This window comes from Pteropus alecto, unplaced genomic scaffold, assembly GCF_000325575.1.
Source record: "Pteropus alecto unplaced genomic scaffold, ASM32557v1 scaffold67, whole genome shotgun sequence".
NCBI lineage: Eukaryota > Metazoa > Chordata > Mammalia > Chiroptera > Pteropodidae > Pteropus > Pteropus alecto.
Genome location: NW_006441061.1, coordinates 5,092,536 through 5,110,148, shown reverse-complemented (window position 1 = coordinate 5,110,148; position 17,613 = coordinate 5,092,536). Strand labels below are relative to the sequence as shown.

The following is a 17,613-nucleotide window of genomic DNA, read 5'->3' as shown; positions in this document are numbered from 1 at the left end:
TACCCCTCCCACCTGGGCCCCCCAGTCTTCCAGGGGCTCCCTCCTCTAATGGATTTCTTGGCTGGAGGCTTCCAAGAGTTTCCCTCGTATGCGAGGGACTTGAAGAAACAGGCAAAAATCAAAAGACAAAAAGGCCTGGAGGTAGAGACAGACTTGGGGACCCCTTGGGGAAGCAGAGCCCATTTCCCACATAAAATCCAGGGGCTCCTGGTGTGTGTGTCCCTGGGAGGCCGCTGCCCTTGGGAATGGGTTTCCAGGCTGGCCTGGGCAATCACGGAGGAGGGAGCGTCTGTCGGAGCTGGTGGGAATCCAGGCAGGCTTCCCAGGAGAGGCATTATTTAAATTTGAACTTGAAAGGTAGATGGAATCTTCAAAATTTAATTACATGCTCTCACAAGCAATGGTCAATGTCAAAGGTTTAGAAACTACAGAAAAGCTCGGCGAAGAAAACCGACACCTCCCGTACGCTCACCGCTCAGGGGCTGGCCTGGGTCACGCTCCAGGGCTCAGGGACACTTGTTTGCGTACATCAGAGAGAGGCCAAGTCCTCATGAGGCCGGCCTTACTGCGCACTGTCTTCTTCACCTACTTCATTGCCGGTGTCTCCCTCTAGAATGTGTGCTCCTGGGGGACAGGGATCTGGGTCTGTGGTGTTCGCTGTTTGCGCCATGTTGTGCCCGTGTCCCCAGGTCTCAGAAGAGCTCCTGGCTCCCAGGGTATTTCTATTAGGTGAATGAATGAGGTGTGTACACGTGTGTGTGTATAGTATAGAGCTAGGGATTCAGGGTTGTTTTAATCCAGGATGGAAAATATTGATGGTTTCTCGGCACCGGGGAGACGTCAGTGTGTCACAGACGTGGGTGGCATCTGTGCTCAGGGGCTCAGTCTTGCAGCGACGCCTTGGACTAGCCTTTTGTCATCGGCTGAGACTTTCCTTAATAATGCATCCACACTTCCGCTCAGGGCTTTCGATGGTCAATATCATGAATTTTAACAGCTCTCTGGCATGTCCTCATCCCAGATGCCCTCATCATTTATTTAATCTGCCCTTATTGTTGAGTAATTAATTTTCCAGGCTCCATCAGCATAAGCAATGCTTTGTCAGGCATCTTTGTACATAAATCTCTGTGCACATTCTTTTAAGGTACGTTTCTAGAAGTAAAATCACTGGGCCAAAAGGCACGCCTGTCTTTAAGGCTCGTGGTATATATCATCCTCCGAAAAAGATGGTTCCAATTTGGATAGGATTTTTAAGAGTCTTGCCAATTTTTAGTACCCGAGTGGGGAAATTTACAAGAGTATATGTCAAGAATAGAGACCACCCACAATCCCAAGTTCCTGAAAAAAAATCACTGTTCACTGTTACGGTTTACGACTCCCCAGACTTTTTCATTATGCGTAGTAAATAATGTATTTATACTTTGCATATGAAATATATTGTATTTATATTATCCTATGTTATAGATATATATACATCTATAGCATCTATGCATTTTCAGAGGAGAGAGGGACTGTGAGGCAGATCATGTTTCTTCACCTCGGCTCATCTTGCCACGTGGCCACCAATGAGACAGAAGTCGCTTCTGGTATCTGCATCAGCCACGACGTTGTGTAGCTTCACTCCTTAATGTTCGAATTACGAAAAGAATAAGGTTTTTCTGTCCATTTTCCAAATACGACATTATAACATTGAATTATTCTTTTTCGAACAGACAGATCTCAGACATGCTGATGCATCTGCTAGAATTTAACTTTTTTTTTTTTTTTAAGTTGACACTGTATCGTAACCCTGGCTGCAATGGATTTGCACTGGCAGAGGGGGTTGGGTGGGGAGGATGTGGCTGGTGGGAGACAGTGGAAGGCGGGATGATGAGGGGGAGAGGGACCTCAGTTGTCAGGACTGTCTGGAGAATCCGGGGTGGGGGACAAGGGGGTTTGAGGCTGGATAGGGAGGGCAGGGCTAGATTTTGGAGCCTCGAACACCTGGTCTAGGTGATGAAACTTTCGGGGGGGAGGCCCTGGGGAGCTGTAGGAGGCTTTAGGTAGGGGAGAGACATGATCAAGGCTGTGTTTTAGGGCAGTTAATCTGTCAGCTTGTGCAGATGGCCTGAAGAAGTTACGACAGGGGACTGTTACTGCAGCCCGGCAGGTAACTGGAGCAGAGGCTTCTGTCTCCTCCGTAGTGGGTCGGAGGGTTCTTCGGGTATACTGTGGGCAGAGCGAGGCCAAACTCAAGGTGGACGTCCAAGCTCCACCTGTATTAGTTTAATATGCCATGTAACGAGTCGCCACAAATGTAGCAGCTTAAAACAATATCAGTAATGATCTTATCGTTTCTGTAGGTCAGGAGTCTGGGTGTGGCTTAACTGGGTCCTCTGCTCAGGGTCTTGCAAGGCTACAGTCAAAGGGTCCTCCAGGATGAGGTCTCGTTGGAGCCCAGCGTCCTCTTCCAAGCTCATGCAGACTGTAGGCAGAATTTATTTAGTTCCTTGCGGTTGTAAAACTGAGACCCTCAGCTGCCCGGGGCTGCCCCCTCCACGGGCGGTTTACAACACGGCTATTTATTCAAGGCCGGCAGGAAAGCAGCTCTGTGCTTCGAATCACAAGGAGACATGGACCCTCTTTTAAAGGGCTCACCTGCTTAGGCCAGGCCCACCCAAGACCATCTCCCTTTTGATTAAGTCGAAGTCAGTTGATTAGGGAATTTATTGACATCTCTCAATCTCTTCATCTTTACCAGATTCTATTGTTTAGAAGCAAGTCAGAGGTTCTGGCCACACTCAAGGAGACGGGAGTACACAAACGTGTGGCTACCTGGGGTGGGAGTCGCGGGGCCATCTTAGAAACACGCCACCACACCACCCCTCAGGTCTTCCGATTTCCAGCTGCCCACTCCTGACCCCTCATATCTCAAGCTCAATCCATTTCCACCTCTCAGATGTGAACTGAGAGGTAAGAAGCTCTCAAATCCACTCTCTCTCTCGCACTTGCAATACGAAAGGGGGTTATGGACGACCACGAAGCTTCCGGACCAGGACCGATGATGGAATAACAGGCACTGGAGTGGGGAGCTTGGAGTGGGGACTGTCACTTACCTATAGGAAACAAAAAGACATATCCGGCCGTGACTGAGGCACCAAGGGGGACAGAAAAGGGAAGAGAGCACATTTTAAAATCTTCAAAGAGCTCCTTACATAGCTGCGATTATTCCACTGGCCTGCTTCTTTTCGTTTGCTATCAGGTTATTAATCACGCTACAGAAAATACGGAGACAAGTAGATTGTGAGCCGCTGTAAAATTTAAACGATTTACATTTTCGTTCGTCTTCCCCGATCTTTCACATCGCATGTACGAGATGCGTGATAAACGTCTTGGCACACAGTTGCCTCCCCCCCCACACCCCAATTTTGGATTATTTCTCGAAGTGGGGCTTAGAGATGGAGTTACTGGGTGGGAGCATGCACACATTGTCATGGCTGTTGGCACATTTTCCGGAAGGCTTGTGTTGATTTTCCCCGCTGTGACCCCTGCTGGCGGTTGGGGCTTTGCTTGTTTCTTTGTCTTTCACCGGAGGGCTGGGTCAGGAGCCTGCTGGCAGCCATGGGTGGGGAGAGGGTGGGTGTTCTCCCAGCTCTGTGCCTGACAGTGTCCCCACAGCGCCCTCCAGGGGCTGGCGGCCGAGGCGTAGGAACTGGGGGCACCATTTTTGCTTTGTTCCCCAACTGTTCCCCCAAGGAATGTGGGCACCGAAGGGACAAGGGGAAAGCCAGAACCACCCCCACCCCCACCCCAGGACAGGGAGTATTTTGACCTCTTCAGACTCCACCCCCTTCTCTGTTCTCCTCCACCATAAACACCAAAGCGCCCACTGATGGAGGGTAGTAGCTTGTGCCAACAGCCCTGTGAGGAGGCTTCCGTTATTTTCCCGATTTACGGAGGGGGACACTGAGGCCCGGAGAAGTGCTTCGCCCAAGGGAAAACTCTGGACTTTATTTCTCAGGTTGGGGGTTTCACAAGGGCCAGACGGCCTCTCCTTCCATTTCTCTCTCTCTCTCTCAAGTTCAGTTTCTGTATTTCAAACAGAATATAGAAGCAGATATACGCGACGCCCTCTCTCAAACTCACGAACAGGACCAAGGGAGGCAGAGAGGATTCCCAGCCTGGGATGGGGCCTCGGGTACCCTTCTCCTTATGGAAAATTCTATCCCGGGCCGGGCGCCCAGAGAGCTCTCACACAGCCCTGCAATTAGGGTTACGATGCGACTGCAATGTTTGAATATATTTTCTTTTACAGGGAGGGCCGCCGTGCCCCCTCCCTCAGCTCTCCAGAGCAACATGTGCGAACGATTAAGCCGGTTTGTTTTTTCTAGAGTTCTCAGGAGGAAGTGACATTGACATCCTTGCGCCCCATGGCAAGACCAGCGCCTCTGTGGGAACCGGGCCCCCGGCTTTTTCCGAAGCTGGCATTCTTGGGACTTGCCTTCCAAGCCTCAGCCGGCGCCCCGCCCCCGCCCGGTGCGACCCCATCCCTGCCGCAGGCACCCCTAACCTGGCCGTGCTTCACGTCAGCCTCCTTTTGGATTGCACATAGGCCAGATGTGCCTCCATCTGCGCTCTGGACCGCTGGTCGGTGTCCGGGTGGGCCTGTCCACTCGATCGCTCCCAGGGCCGTGTTTTTGGGGAGGAAACCGCTTTTCCTGGCCGCCCAGGAGCACACCACTGTGGGCCCCACGGGCCAGCCCTTCGCTGGTGCAAATCCCCTGGGTAGGGGAGGACCCTGTGAAGGTCTTTGTGAGGGAGGATCCTGCTCAGACCAGGATGGCCCCAGCTCTTGCCTGGGTGGAAGGGCAGGCCAGCGTCTTCCAGAGACTTCTACCAGGCAGGTCTCGTTTCCAGGGTTTCTTCCTCCCGGGCACTTTCATGTGTCTAAGCCAGAACCTGGCCCCCTGGCCTCTGCCTTCTCCCTCAGCCTGTCCTTAGTCACCGACGCCTGCCTCTGTTGTGTCTGGAACACCTCCCAGATCTGCCCATTCTGTCTCCATCTGGTCCAAAGCTGCTGCCTCCCCTCTGCCTGGACCTATGCCTCAGCCTCCACAGGGACCGCTCTACCTCCGCCCACAGGCCAGGGTGCATGTCCCTCTCCCAAGCAAATCCCCTCCCTGCCTCTCCAAAGCCAGGATGCCACCCAAACTGCTAGATGTGGCCACACGAGCCCCACTTGTGCCAGCTCCTGCTTGTCCTCATCTTCGTCCTGCCCCAGGAGATCCAGTCCTGGAACTGTCCCCAAGAGACAGCTTCCGGCTTGCCCCAGGGCCTCCGCACATGCTGTTCCCTTAGCCAGAAACACTGTTCTCCCTCCCATCTTTGTTTGATGAACTGTATCCTTCCAGGACACCTCCTCCAGGAAGCCTGTCTGGATGTCTCAGACCAGGTTGGGGGCCCCCCGCGTTGGGTGTGTTCTCTGCAGCCAGGGAACCTGTGTCAGTTCTCTGCAATCTCCTCTGGGCCCGGGGGTAGGGCCCGGCATACAGCAAGCGTTTCGTAATGTTTGTTCGGTGATAAATGGCAAATGGAGGCCTAGAGAACACTTAACAGAGCAAGGAAACTTCGGGCTGTGTCCCCCACCCCGCATCCAGGGGTAGGCGGCTCCCCTGCTCTGGCCCAGCCCTCGTGGTCAGGTGGGCCTGAGCCAGCTGAACACAGCGGCAGAACGCCACGCCCCCTCCCACGCCTTCTGCTGGAGCCTCCGTCACCCCCATCAGTGCCCCATGCTCTCCTACTGACCAGAGTCCCAACCCTCCAGCCACAAGGAAGTCACACGGCGAGTGTCCTCAGGGGTGTCTGCACATCTGCAGGGGGCCGCGCTCCACCCTCAGGGACCACGTTTTCACGGTGGAATTCCAGGCGGAGTACAAGGAAGAAGATCTAGGGGTGACTTGGGGGAGAATGGGGAAGAGCCCTCACCTCACTCATGGTACAGTCACCATACCTTCTAAACAAAAATGGGGACCATCTCTCATGCAAGGATTGTCATGTGGCCTGTGAGTGGGAACTCTGGCACTTTGAGGGGCACTCCGATGTGGTATGGGGGGGAAGACTGTAGAATATCGACCCCATCAGGGTGTGACTGCTATGTTGCCGTGAGGGGGAGTGCTGTCCTAATCCTGGGGGCTGGCTGAGGCTTTCACTGGAAATGATCTCTTACCTTCCCTGGAGGGTGTACCCCTCAGAAGGGCCAGGTGGAGGGGGCTGGCCTCAAACCACTCCCCTCACCCCACAGTTTTCCACAGACTCCTCACAAATGATGTCATTGCCTGGTGGTACATGAGCCCTCTGTCACCCCCAGTTGCCATCTGCAAAAGAGCGGGTTGGGGGACTTGGGAGAAGGCCTTCTGGTGGCCTTGGCTGTTAGGACCACCTGTGAGCCCACCTGGGACCTCCACTCTGCACCCCCACTTTCTGGGCCATTTGCCCAGGCCCCTCCATAGTATAGTCCAGTGCCCAGAGGGGCCCCTCACTTTCTGCACGCCCAGAAGCAAGGGATTTAATTTCAGCATCTCCTCCAGTCCATGGCCACCCACCCTGCCCCCTGCCAAAAGGCGGACGAGACACTCCCTGACCAGACGGGGGTGGGGGGTCCTGCTCAGAGTCACCTAAACCCCTGGGTTCTGCTGGGCCTGAGGTAGGTCTCCGTCCTTCCATCCGGCTCCCCACCCCTGAGACTCTGGGGGGTGACGGAGTTTGTTCATTCGAAAAAAGACACAGACATGAGGGCAGCTGGCCCTGCGGGCTGCTGGTCCAAGCTGGGCCCAGGGCAGTCCCCGCGGCTGCTGCAGACGAGAGCAGGCCCGGATGGCCAGCCCTTAATGGGTCTGCTGCCTTCTACATTTTTGGGCTTAAAAAATCTTTATTTCTTGAAGACGAAAGCTATTTGGTTTCAATACACAAAGTGAGGTCCTTCCTTGGTGAGCTCCTGCTCCTCCTTCTGGCCCAGCCCCTCCGAGGGTCACGGGCCAGAGTCTCCAGTGGCCGTGGACGAGGGGCTGAGCCCGGCTTCGGGCACCTTAGCAGCCTCTCAGGTCCAGGGGTCCGGGCTGGTGAGAAGGGCCGGGAGAGCCCAACCAGCCTGCCCTGGGGGCAGGGGACAGGAGGTTGCTTTCCTGTGTGTCTGCCCTCTTTTCTGCCGCTGTAGACCAGGGAGGCAGCTGGGTCCTGGTGGGGCTGGCCGTCAGTTCACCGTGGGCACCTGGCTGTGGTGCAGGCTGAACTCCTTGGCCTTGAGACGGAGGCTGGCGATGCTGTTGGCCATATTGACCCCCGGGGTCGCGGGGCTTGAGCCTCCAGGGCTGTAGGGTGGCACCGTGCTGGGGGCAACATAAGACACAGGACGAGTTGGTGTAGCTGGCATGCTACCCAGAGCTGACCAGTTCCGGCTGTCAGTCCTGGATCCCAGCCCCTGGCCCTCCTGCTCCCCTCCTGGGAAGCCTTCCCCTGGAGGTGGGGGTGACCCAGGGCTTCGGGATTTGGGGAGGAGTCAGAATGCCCACAGGTGGCACTGGGACATGGAGCCACCGCCGCGGGTCTGTGGGCATACCTCGCCGGACCAGGAGCTTCCTGAGAGCAGGGCCTGGGCCCTGTTCACCCCCAGCACCTGCACTGGGCCTGGTGTGCAGCAGGATGGAGATGAGCACACACACACCTGGATTTAAGGATGCCCCTTGGTGATTCTCCCGCCTCAGGACGGGGCAGGGAGGGAGCTGAGAGAGCTGAGAGGCTAACGCGGGCATCACAGGCACTCGGATCCCACAAGCTGACCTGCTGGATCTCACCTTCAGCAAGACCAGGGCTCCAGCAGAGCCGCTCGCGTAGACTCAGGGGCGGATGGCGCCCCTTAAGGTGGCGGGGGACAGAAATCCCGCTTCCTAGCACCTCCTCCCTCTTCCAACTCACCCTGCCACCTTGGGGCCTTTTTCCAGCTTTAACTAGGGAAAACTGCCCCAGAACTTGGCTCTGAACCTGAGCCAGGTCCCCGGGACAGGGAGGCTACGCTCTCACCTCGCCCAGCCTCAGTTTCTCACCGGGGGCGCCGACACAGGGTACTGGGGTTCCCCTGCCAGCCTAGAAATCTTCCCGCAGGTTTTCAACGTTCTAGGAGTGACGTGGGCTCTTCACTTCCCCCCCAGACGGGCCTCATGTTCTCCCGCCTTCACACATTCACTCACACATTCATGTGCACACGTCCGCATGTGCACACACACTCCTGCGCACGCGCAGGTACACGCACACACTCACGGTCACGCACTCGCATGGATGTGGAAATGCACACACACTCCTGTGCGACACTCACACATGCTCTCACCACACCCACACATCCACACGTGCACACGCACGAGCACACATGCCCACACCTGCCCAGGCACCGCTTGGGGGACTCCAATATCCAGGGGGCCCTGGGCACCCCTCGAAGCTCTCTATAGATGCTCAAAGGAGTCTGGGCCCTGATACTCCGCACGGGATCCCCTGGCTGCGCCCCCCCCCCCCACCTCAGGAGGTTCCTGCTCTCACCTGTAGGGGGACGAGGTTGTCCAGGAGAGATAGTCGGGGCTCAGGGCGGTGGGCCGGGGAGCCACGGGCTGCTCGATGGCGGCCTCCTGGCTGTAGGACTTGAGCAGCGAGGCGGAGCGGTTGGCCAGCATGGCCCTCTCGTTCCGGCGGAACTTGGCTCGGCGGTTCTGAAACCAGACCTGGGGGTGGGGAGGAGTGGGGAGCAGGGTGCGGCGGGCTGCGCAGGGCACCCAAGATTTTTTGGACCCAGTGTGTGTCCACCAACCCTGGACTGGCAGCTTCACCTCTCTGAGCCTCAGTTTTCTCATCTGTAAAATGAAGGTGATCGATGGTGCCTCGTGCTGGAGAATGGGCACGCGAATGAACGAAGGAACGAATGAGCACTCGCCGTCATGAGGCTGGAGTAGGAGAGATGCGTGCTGGGCACGGAGCTCCCAGCCGGCACAGAGCAGGTACTCAACACTTTAAAACGACTTTTATTTATCGAAACCCTCTGTGCCAGGTACTGCTCTAAGCACTTTACAAATATATTAACTCATTTACTTCTCTGAAGAGCCCTACGAAATAGACCCACGTGATCCTCTTTTGCAGAGAGGCGCCCCTAAGGTACAGAGAGGTTAGACAACTTGCTCCAGGTCACACAGCTAGTAAGTGGCAGGGCTTGGATTGAACCTCGGCCCTTCTGGTCTCAGATGCTTCTGCTCTTAAACTTCCTACCCCTGGGTGCATGGTGGCTGCACGGTCCCCCGGGTGGCCCACGAACGGGCAGCGCTCACCTGGACGCGCGCCTCGCTGAGGTTGACGCGCCGGGCCAGCTCCTCGCGCACGAAGGCGTCGGGGTAGTGCGTCCGCTCGAACACGCGCTCCAGCGCCTGCAGCTGGCTGCTGTTGAACGTGGTGCGGTTCCGCCGCTGCTTCTTCTTCCGCTTGGCGGCGCCGCCGCGCCCGGGGCTGGGACACTCACCTGCGGGAGGAGGAGGAGCCCGAGAGTCAGCAGGGCAGAGGAGGACAGCGCGCGGTGGGTGCCCGCAGCGCCCTCAGCCTGGCCGGACCGCCCCGGGACCCGGAGGCGCCGATTGGTCACCGCTCAGGCCCCCGCTCAGCAGTTCGCACTGAGCTCTTCGGTCTCCCTTTGCAGGGGGATGGTCCAGCCCCAAGAGCAGGAGCACTTCCCCTTAATTCCCTCCTTCCTGCATCCATCCATCCATCCATCCGTCCGTCCGTCCGTCCGTCCGTCCGTCCATCCATCCATCCATCCATCCATCCGTCCATCCATCCATTCTTCAATACATATTTCCTGAGCACCTGCTGCGGCAGACGCGCTGTTAGGGCCGGGGATATAATGGTGAACCCGGCCCTTATCCTGTGGAGCCAGGGGACAGGCGCCACTGCGATGAGGGACAACTGACCTGGTTACGAAGGGCCCAGGAGACACCTGAGTGTCCTCCAAACCTGGCCCAGGCCCTAGGGCATGGTAAACATGCCATCGATATTTGCTGTTGAATTTTAAGAATATGTCACAAAGAGCAGTAAGAGTCACAGTTCCTAGGGTCCGTGGCACGCAGACTGTAGCACCCACATATCACGGGGTGCTCACAGGAATCCGTTATCCTCACCACTCCCAGTTTCCAGAGGGAGCAGGAGGTTTTTTGACTATTTCCACATTTAAATTTTACAGGGGCAGAAATACTGACCCTTCACCCCCTCCAGGGATCAGCTCACTGCCCACTCCTCCAGGGAGCCCTCCCTGACCACGTGAGTCCACATGGCATTCCCTCCTCCCCGCTTCACTCACCCAGCGCTTAGCAACCACACTGCTCAATTCAGCACTTCCTTGAGTATCTGATCCTCTTATTAAAAACGCATATTTTAATAATAAAGTAATATCACTGTCACACCAACAGATTCAAACAACGCAGAAGGGTATAAAGTAAAACCAAAGACTCCCCTCTCCCCAACTCCACTCCCCACACTTTACAAGATTACAAATGCACATTTTAAAAAAATTTATAAGCATGAGATCACGCTGAACACGCTGGTGCTTCGACTGGCCTGTTTTTATTTAATAATATTCCAGATACCATTCCACCGAGCACAGCAGACCTCGCCCTCTCTTTGGATTGTTGTCCATAACTCATTGTTCCCTCTGTCCCTCTCCCTTCATTTGTAAGGACTCAGTTCTTAAATTAGTTTTGGCTCTATCCTTCCAGCGTTGCTTTTTTTTTTTTTTCAAATACAATAAAATACATATAATATTTCCACCCCTCTTCTTTCCAAAGGCTGCAGCCCATGTAATCTTCTGCACCTCCCTCTCCCATTTGATGATATATTCTGGGGCTTCTTCCGTCCAGGGCACGGAAGTCGCTCCTGTTCCTTTTCATGGCCCCGTGGCACGGGGCTGTGTGACGGCGCTGTGGGTCATTCACTGCAGCCCTGGCGATGGGCACTCGGCGCGCTTCAAATCTTTTGCAACCAAAAGGATGCCACGGTGAATAAGCTCGTGCAAATGCGATTTCCTGGTTTTGCCCGTGCATATTTGGGGCAGAGTCCTGGAGAAGTAGGGCTGCTGGGCCAGTGAGTACTATGCTACATGTGGACAAATTCCCCCGGGAGCCTTTCCAACCAGCGGTGTCTGGAAAGACCTGTCTTGCCCAGTTTGGCCAACAGAAGGTGTCTCGACCTTTCGGATTTTAGTCCATACCTTGTGTTTTTGCTACTCTAGTTACACATCCCCTTTGTACATCCTACATTCTTCTCACGGTGCTGGGCGTTTGTTCCGCCGAGCATCTAGAACATTCCAGGCCCTGCAACAAACACCGTCAACCTCTGCTTTCAAACAAGTTCCCAGGTTAGCTGGATTTACTGACTCTTGAGCAACCAACTGATTCGATCTGTGGCTACATTGTTCCACGAGACTGGTAAGTGATTGTAGTGGGGGGAACGGGAGTCGGGGGCAGGGGGCGCTGTCGGGCAGGGATCATAGAGGATGCCTAGGGAAACGTGACCTCCAAAGCTGGGTTTGGACCAGTGTTTCTTAGTCGAGGGCAATTTTGCCTCCAGGGGACAACTGGCCATGTCTGGAGACATTTTTGATGTTCAGGACCAGGATGGAATGGGCAGAGGCCTGGGATGCTACTAAACACTCCTCGCTACATAGGACAGGCTCCCACGTCGAAGAATGATATGGCCCGCAATGCCTGCAGTGCCAAGGTTTAGACGGATCCCAGGAGTTTATGTTCAGTGCTTTGACTTGCAAACACATGGGACACACGAGGGGGTGGGTAGGAAGTGGCAGAGAGCACAGAGTGGCCCCAAGCGAGCCGAGCTCCTCTCCTGGACTGGCTGGGTCTTCACTCTTCACCCCTTTCCTCCAAGAGAAGGTGAAGATGGATAAGAATGTCTGGTGCCTGTGAATGTCTCTCCACCCCTACCCCCTACCCCCGACCCCCGAACGGGAAGAAACCTTAAACCAAAACAACAAGGGCCCTTGTGCTGAAAACCGGGTGGTGATCAATAGCCCGGGCGGGACAGAAGCTTCTGGAACACCCGCCATTGCAAAGCTGATGTCCGCCCCACTTTAGGCAACGCTGCTTGGGCACACACCCAACGCGGGAGGCATTTCAGCCAAAAAAGGAGACTTTTGGGGGAAGTTTCCGAGCAATTCGAAACGGAGGGTGTTTAAATGAAAACCATTTTTGCAGCGCTCACCCCGCCAAGTGGGCACCGGAAGAAACGACCCCACTCTTTCTCCAAACTGCAGGTGACTTGGAGCCGAAAAAAAAAAAAAACAAAAAAACGCTCACACAAAGGCATGTACTGCCACTGCCAGGCCCAGACCCTCCTCGCCCGCCCCCCTCCCCGCACCAGCTGGTCTCCACCCCCGGGGCATGGGGCATGGGATGGGATGCGCTCAGCAAAAGTCGCTTTGGGCAGGAGTGGCTCCCAGCGCTCCACGTGCTTCCATCCGCTAAGTCCTCGCACCTGCCCGTTTCACACACGGGGAAACTGAGGCTCTGAGTGACATGCCCACGGCCATGGATCTGAGCTTGGAATCCACGTCCGGGGCAAGGCTCGGCCAGCCAAGCCTGTGAGCCTGTCTCGGAGGAGAGCTCCTCCCTCGACCACTTAGCTCACCTAGGGAAGGTGTCTCGCTTTCAGTCCCAGCTCTGGGAGACGTCTTCAGGTTCGTGGCGTCTCGCTGGTGCGTAAATGCCCCCAAGTTCCCATCCTAGCCCGTGAGAAGGGAGCCCTGGGTACCTCTTTGTTCTAGAGGAAGACCTCACCTCTGGAGGCTGGGAGGGCAGGGGCTTGCCCAAGGTCACACGAAGGCCCCGTGAGAAGCTGAGTGGTGTCCAGTGCCAAATGCATAGTTATTGCTCCATAAATGCTCGCTGCCCTTAGCATTGTGGCTTGCGTGCGTGCCGCTTGGTGCCGAGGTTGAGGACGATTCAGGCAGCGTCTCCCCGAGGTGACCCAGGACTGGAACCCACAGCTTTGGACTCCGCCAGTGCTCCAGGGCCAGCCTCTGCTTCCCAGCGGATGTGCCTGATACTCATTACCGTAACTTCCTGAATCACCTCCCGAGAAATGCAGTGTGGTGGGCGTGTGTCCCTCTGGGGAAGCGTTTGAAAAACACTCTAAGCCTCAGGCCAGCTAGTGCTGGGGCCTGCTGGTTCGCGTTGGGCTGTGCCAAAGTTTCCTCTTTGTCAATAAAAGTTCTGCTTTTCTCTGGGTTTAAAAATAAAGCCTGAAACCACACCTCCGTTTACACTGGCTGTTTAGATGCTATTGTGAGGGGCCGGATTAGGGAAGAGATAAACGTATTCAGATGGGGCAGGCCCGCCACACTCTCTCTCCCTTAAAACCAAAATTACTTCGTCCCCGATTATGTTACAATGGAAAAAAAATGACTGATGCACAGTTTTCTGCCATTAAATTATTTCACACATACCATTTATTTGGCTGACTGCGGGCCAAAGACATTTAAAAACTGTGCTCTCAGCCAAATGATCAAGTGTTCCTGGCTCCTTTCCCCTGCACCCATGGTTTTTCTTATTCCGTGTAATTTAAGGGCCTAAATAGTCTGGAGGGAATTAACTGCAAATTCTTCCCAAGACAAATAAACCTGGCCTCTTCGTTTCTGCCTTTCTCAAGCTGTCGGGAGACACTCTCTGTTTGTTTTCCCTTCGAATAGTCGGTTTGCTCCTGACCCTAGGGCCGCAGAGAGCTCCAACCCAAATAAATAACTTTTATTAATTAGCATTTATTCTGACCAAATAAGCTGCCTTCCCCTCCCCCCAACGTGATTTCTGCCAACACGTTCGCAAAAATAAACAACGGTCCCCAGGACCTTGATGTGGATTTAACAAATTAACACTGGTCCTTGGTCAAAGGAGCTTCGGAGCTGCAGAAATATTTATAGCTGGGAAAGTCTTAGGAAGGAAGTGGAGGTGGGGGGCGCGGAGAGACCAGCAAAGACTTCAGGGCGCCCCCCGACACACACACACACCCAGGTCTTTTGGGAAAGATTTGGGTTCCTTTGACGGACCCCTGGGAGAAGGGCTCAGACAGGAATTCTGGAAACTGCATCCTCAGCCTCCTCAGCCGCTGCCAGGGGCTTAGGGTCCAGGAAACAAGCAAGAGGAAGGATGCTAAAGGCAACAAGGCATTTCCGGGGCTGGGGTGTGAGGTGCAGTTCCTGGGCATGCAGGCCGGGCGGAGGGAGGGCTTCCAGGAGGAGGAGGCCCAGGCTGTGAGACCTGTGAGAGCTGGGCCGGGGTCCGGCCTGGCACTGAGTTGGGTCAACAATATTGGAAGGAAGAAAGGAAGGAGAAGAGGTACGGTCCCTGGGGCCCTGTGGGGCAGGGAGCCTGGGCTTCCGGGGGCTTCCTCAGGAGGCCAGCCCCAACCCAGCCAGAATCCCACGCAAGGGGCTTAAGAGCTGGTTTCATCTCTGGCCAAACTGGCCTCAGTCCCGGACACTCAGGGACTAGGGACAAGGCATGAAGGAGGGGTTTTGGCTCCTCTGGTGGGATGGCACAGGCAGACTTCCCAGCATCATGTCCCAAGAGGCCCCCAACAGCCTCGAGAAGGGCAGGCAGGGTTGTCTCTGCCTTACAGAGAAGGCTGAGGGAGGCCCGGAGAGGGGCCAGGACCTACCCAGGGTGACACAGTGACTAAGAGGCCACCCACTGCAAACCTCGGGCTCTTTCTTTTCTCGCCACACCCCTGCCAGGGACAACGGAGGGAGGAGTTAGCCCCAGCCCTGGGAAAATTGTCCGTGAACACGACAGAAAGATGGAGCCCTTTTCCTGAAGGCCTTTCTCGTTCTAGCCACTGAATGAAGCCACACGGGCCACCCCAGTGGGCAGAGCCAGGACAGGGGTCCTTGGACAGTCTCACGGCTGCCGTCAGGGTTCACGGCCTCCCCGAGGTCAGTGTTTTGAGTATTAAATGAATAAATGAATGAACAAATGAACGAACAAGGAGGCACTGGAAGGGTATGGGGAAATTTTGGAGCCTGCCCTCTGTCCTGGGCTGTCCGCAGGGTCCAGGGGCCTCCTTACAGAGCCATAAAGGCCTGGCCGGTGCTGAGTCACGTGAGGTCATGTCCACAGGGAGGAGGAAGGGGCTTGGGGCAAGAGGGTGGGAGGGTCAGCCACTGTCAGCCACTGCCCCCCACCCTTCCAAGGATGTTTCACCTCATTAACTGTGAACAAAAACCCAAGACGCTGACACGTTTTTATAGCTATCAGTCTGGAGAAGGACAAAACATCTCAGAAACGAAGATGAGCGGGGAAGAGGCAGTGCAGCCCCATTCATGCCCCCACGGCCTCACGGGCCTCAGTGCAGCGTGTAAGAAGCCGAGCTCATGGGCTACTCCAGCCCGGGACTGCTGCGCCCCCACCCCCCAGTCCCAAGGCCAGTGACTAATGCGGCTACAAGGAAGTCTCAGCGGGCTTGAGCTGACGCTGGAGCCCGGAAGAGGCCGGGGAAGGCTCCTGCATGGCTCCTAAAAACGTGGGTAGAACCTTGGAGGCGGCTGCAATGCATCTGGGTCTCTTTGGGGTCTGGAGCCTCTCCCTGACATGTACAAAGGACCTGGTGTGCTGCCCACACTTCTGTGGGGCCACTGGAGTCCCCAAGAACCCCCAGTAGAGGGGCCAGTGCGCCAAGAGGAGGATCTGCCTTGTCAGACAGCATGAGCTCCGACCCACCTCAGGGCCTTTACACATGCTGTTCCCTCTGCCTGGAGCACTGCACCCTTTTTGCCTGGCAAGTGCTTATCCAGCATTTAGTCGGAGCCTACATTTTCTACCCTGAGAGGCTTTCCCGGGCCCCAGATCAGAATAGGTCTCCCTGCTATAGGCTCCTGGGCCCTGTCCCTCTCCCACACATCTGTAATTGAGTCATTCTTCCGTTTTCGTTATCTGCTTCATGCCTATCTCTTCGGTTTGAGTCTAAACTCTAGGAAGGTAGAGACTAAGTTTGCCTCGTCACTGCTGTATCCCCACGACCGAGCAAGAAGTTTAGTTTTAAAAATATTTCTGAATGAAGGATTATATAAGTGAAGGAAGACGCATTTCAGAAAAAGATGGGAGGTCTCAACCTCCAAAGCCATTTTTCTTTACCCTCAAGAAGGCCAGACGATGGTTTCTTAGAGGTAACACCAAAAGTACAAAAAGACAAATCAGACATCATCAAAATTAAAAACTTTGTGAACACCATTAAAAGTGAAAAGATAACCCACAGAATGAGAACAATATTCACAAACGTATATTTGATAAGATACTTGTATGTAAAAAAATACAACGAACTCTTCCAAGTCCACGATAAAAAGTCAAATAATGCAATTTAAAAAGGTGAGCAAAGCATCCGAATAGACATTTCTCCAAAGAAAATATACAAAGGACCAATAAGCACGGGAAAAGATGTGTGACGTCATAAGCCATGAGGGAAATGCAAATCGAAACAACAGAGCGACACAGCTTCATACCCACTAGGATGGTTAGCATCAAAACCCAGATAATAACAAGTGTTGGAGAAATGGAGACCCTCATGCCCTGCTGGCGGCATGTGAAACGGTGCAGCCGCCTTGGAAAACAGCCTGCAGTTCCTTCGAAGGCTAAGTACAGAGTTATCATATGACCCAGCAATTCCGCTCCTAGATATCTACCTAAGAGAAATAAAAACATGCGTCCGCACAAAAACTCGTACCCGAATGTTCACAGCAGCGTTATGCATTATAGCCAAGAAGTGGAAACAATACAAATGCCCGTCACTTGATGCATAGATCGACAAAATGTGGTCCATCCACACTATGGAATATTATTCGCCTATACAAAGGAATGAAATACTGATCCACGCGGAGACGTAGATGAACCTCGAAGACACGCCGAGTGAAAGAAGTCAGTGCCATGCACAAAAGGCCACACAATGTGTGATTCCACTTATACAAAGTGTCTGCGAGAGGCAAATCTATAGAAACAGAAAGTTGATTAGTAGTTGCCAGGGGCGGGAGCGAATGGAGGGGGTGACGAAAGGGGGTGGGGCTTCTTTTAGGGGTGATGCAAATGTTCTAACATTAATTGGGGTGATGGTCGTACACCTGAATATCCTTAAAAATCACTGGATTGTACAGTTTAAATGGGTGAATGGTACGGTATGTGAAGTATCGCTCAATAAAGTCGTTATAAAAAAAAACACACACACAGAAAAGGGGGAGAAGGCAGACAGAGACACTGGGATTGGCAGGGAATGGCAAGGAAGGTGATCTCCTGAGTGCCGGAAGTGGGCACCGGGAGGGGAGTGACAGACAGTGGGAGACACGTCGTTGACACACACGGTGGCTCAGCACGGCTGGGGAGCCCCAAGCCCGCTCTGGGTGGGGGTCTTTGGGGAAAACCCTCAGCAGGAGGGCAGCCAGGAGGTGGAGTGGCAGCTCCACTCAGGGAAGCCACGGGGCAGGGATGGGTGAGGCTAAAACCTCTGAGGTCCAGAAGCCTTTGCGAATTGGGATTATCAGGCCCAAGTAGGAGTAGGGACGAA

The 17,613-nt window shown here is 54.6% G+C and overlaps 1 protein-coding gene across 1 annotated transcript; it reads right to left on the bottom strand.

Annotated features, from left to right (window-relative positions):
- Positions 1-6,898: 6,898 nt before the first annotated feature.
- On the bottom strand, positions 6,899-12,933 carry PRRX2 (paired related homeobox 2). The gene is made up of 4 exons (XM_015594122.2): positions 12,849-12,933; positions 9,342-9,529; positions 8,566-8,744; positions 6,899-7,364 (listed from the first exon to the last, which is right to left on the bottom strand). The coding sequence occupies exons 1-4, from the start codon at positions 12,931-12,933 to the stop codon at positions 7,229-7,231; spliced, it is 588 nt and encodes a 195-aa protein (XP_015449608.1). The 3' UTR covers positions 6,899-7,228.
- Positions 12,934-17,613: the final 4,680 nt, after the last annotated feature.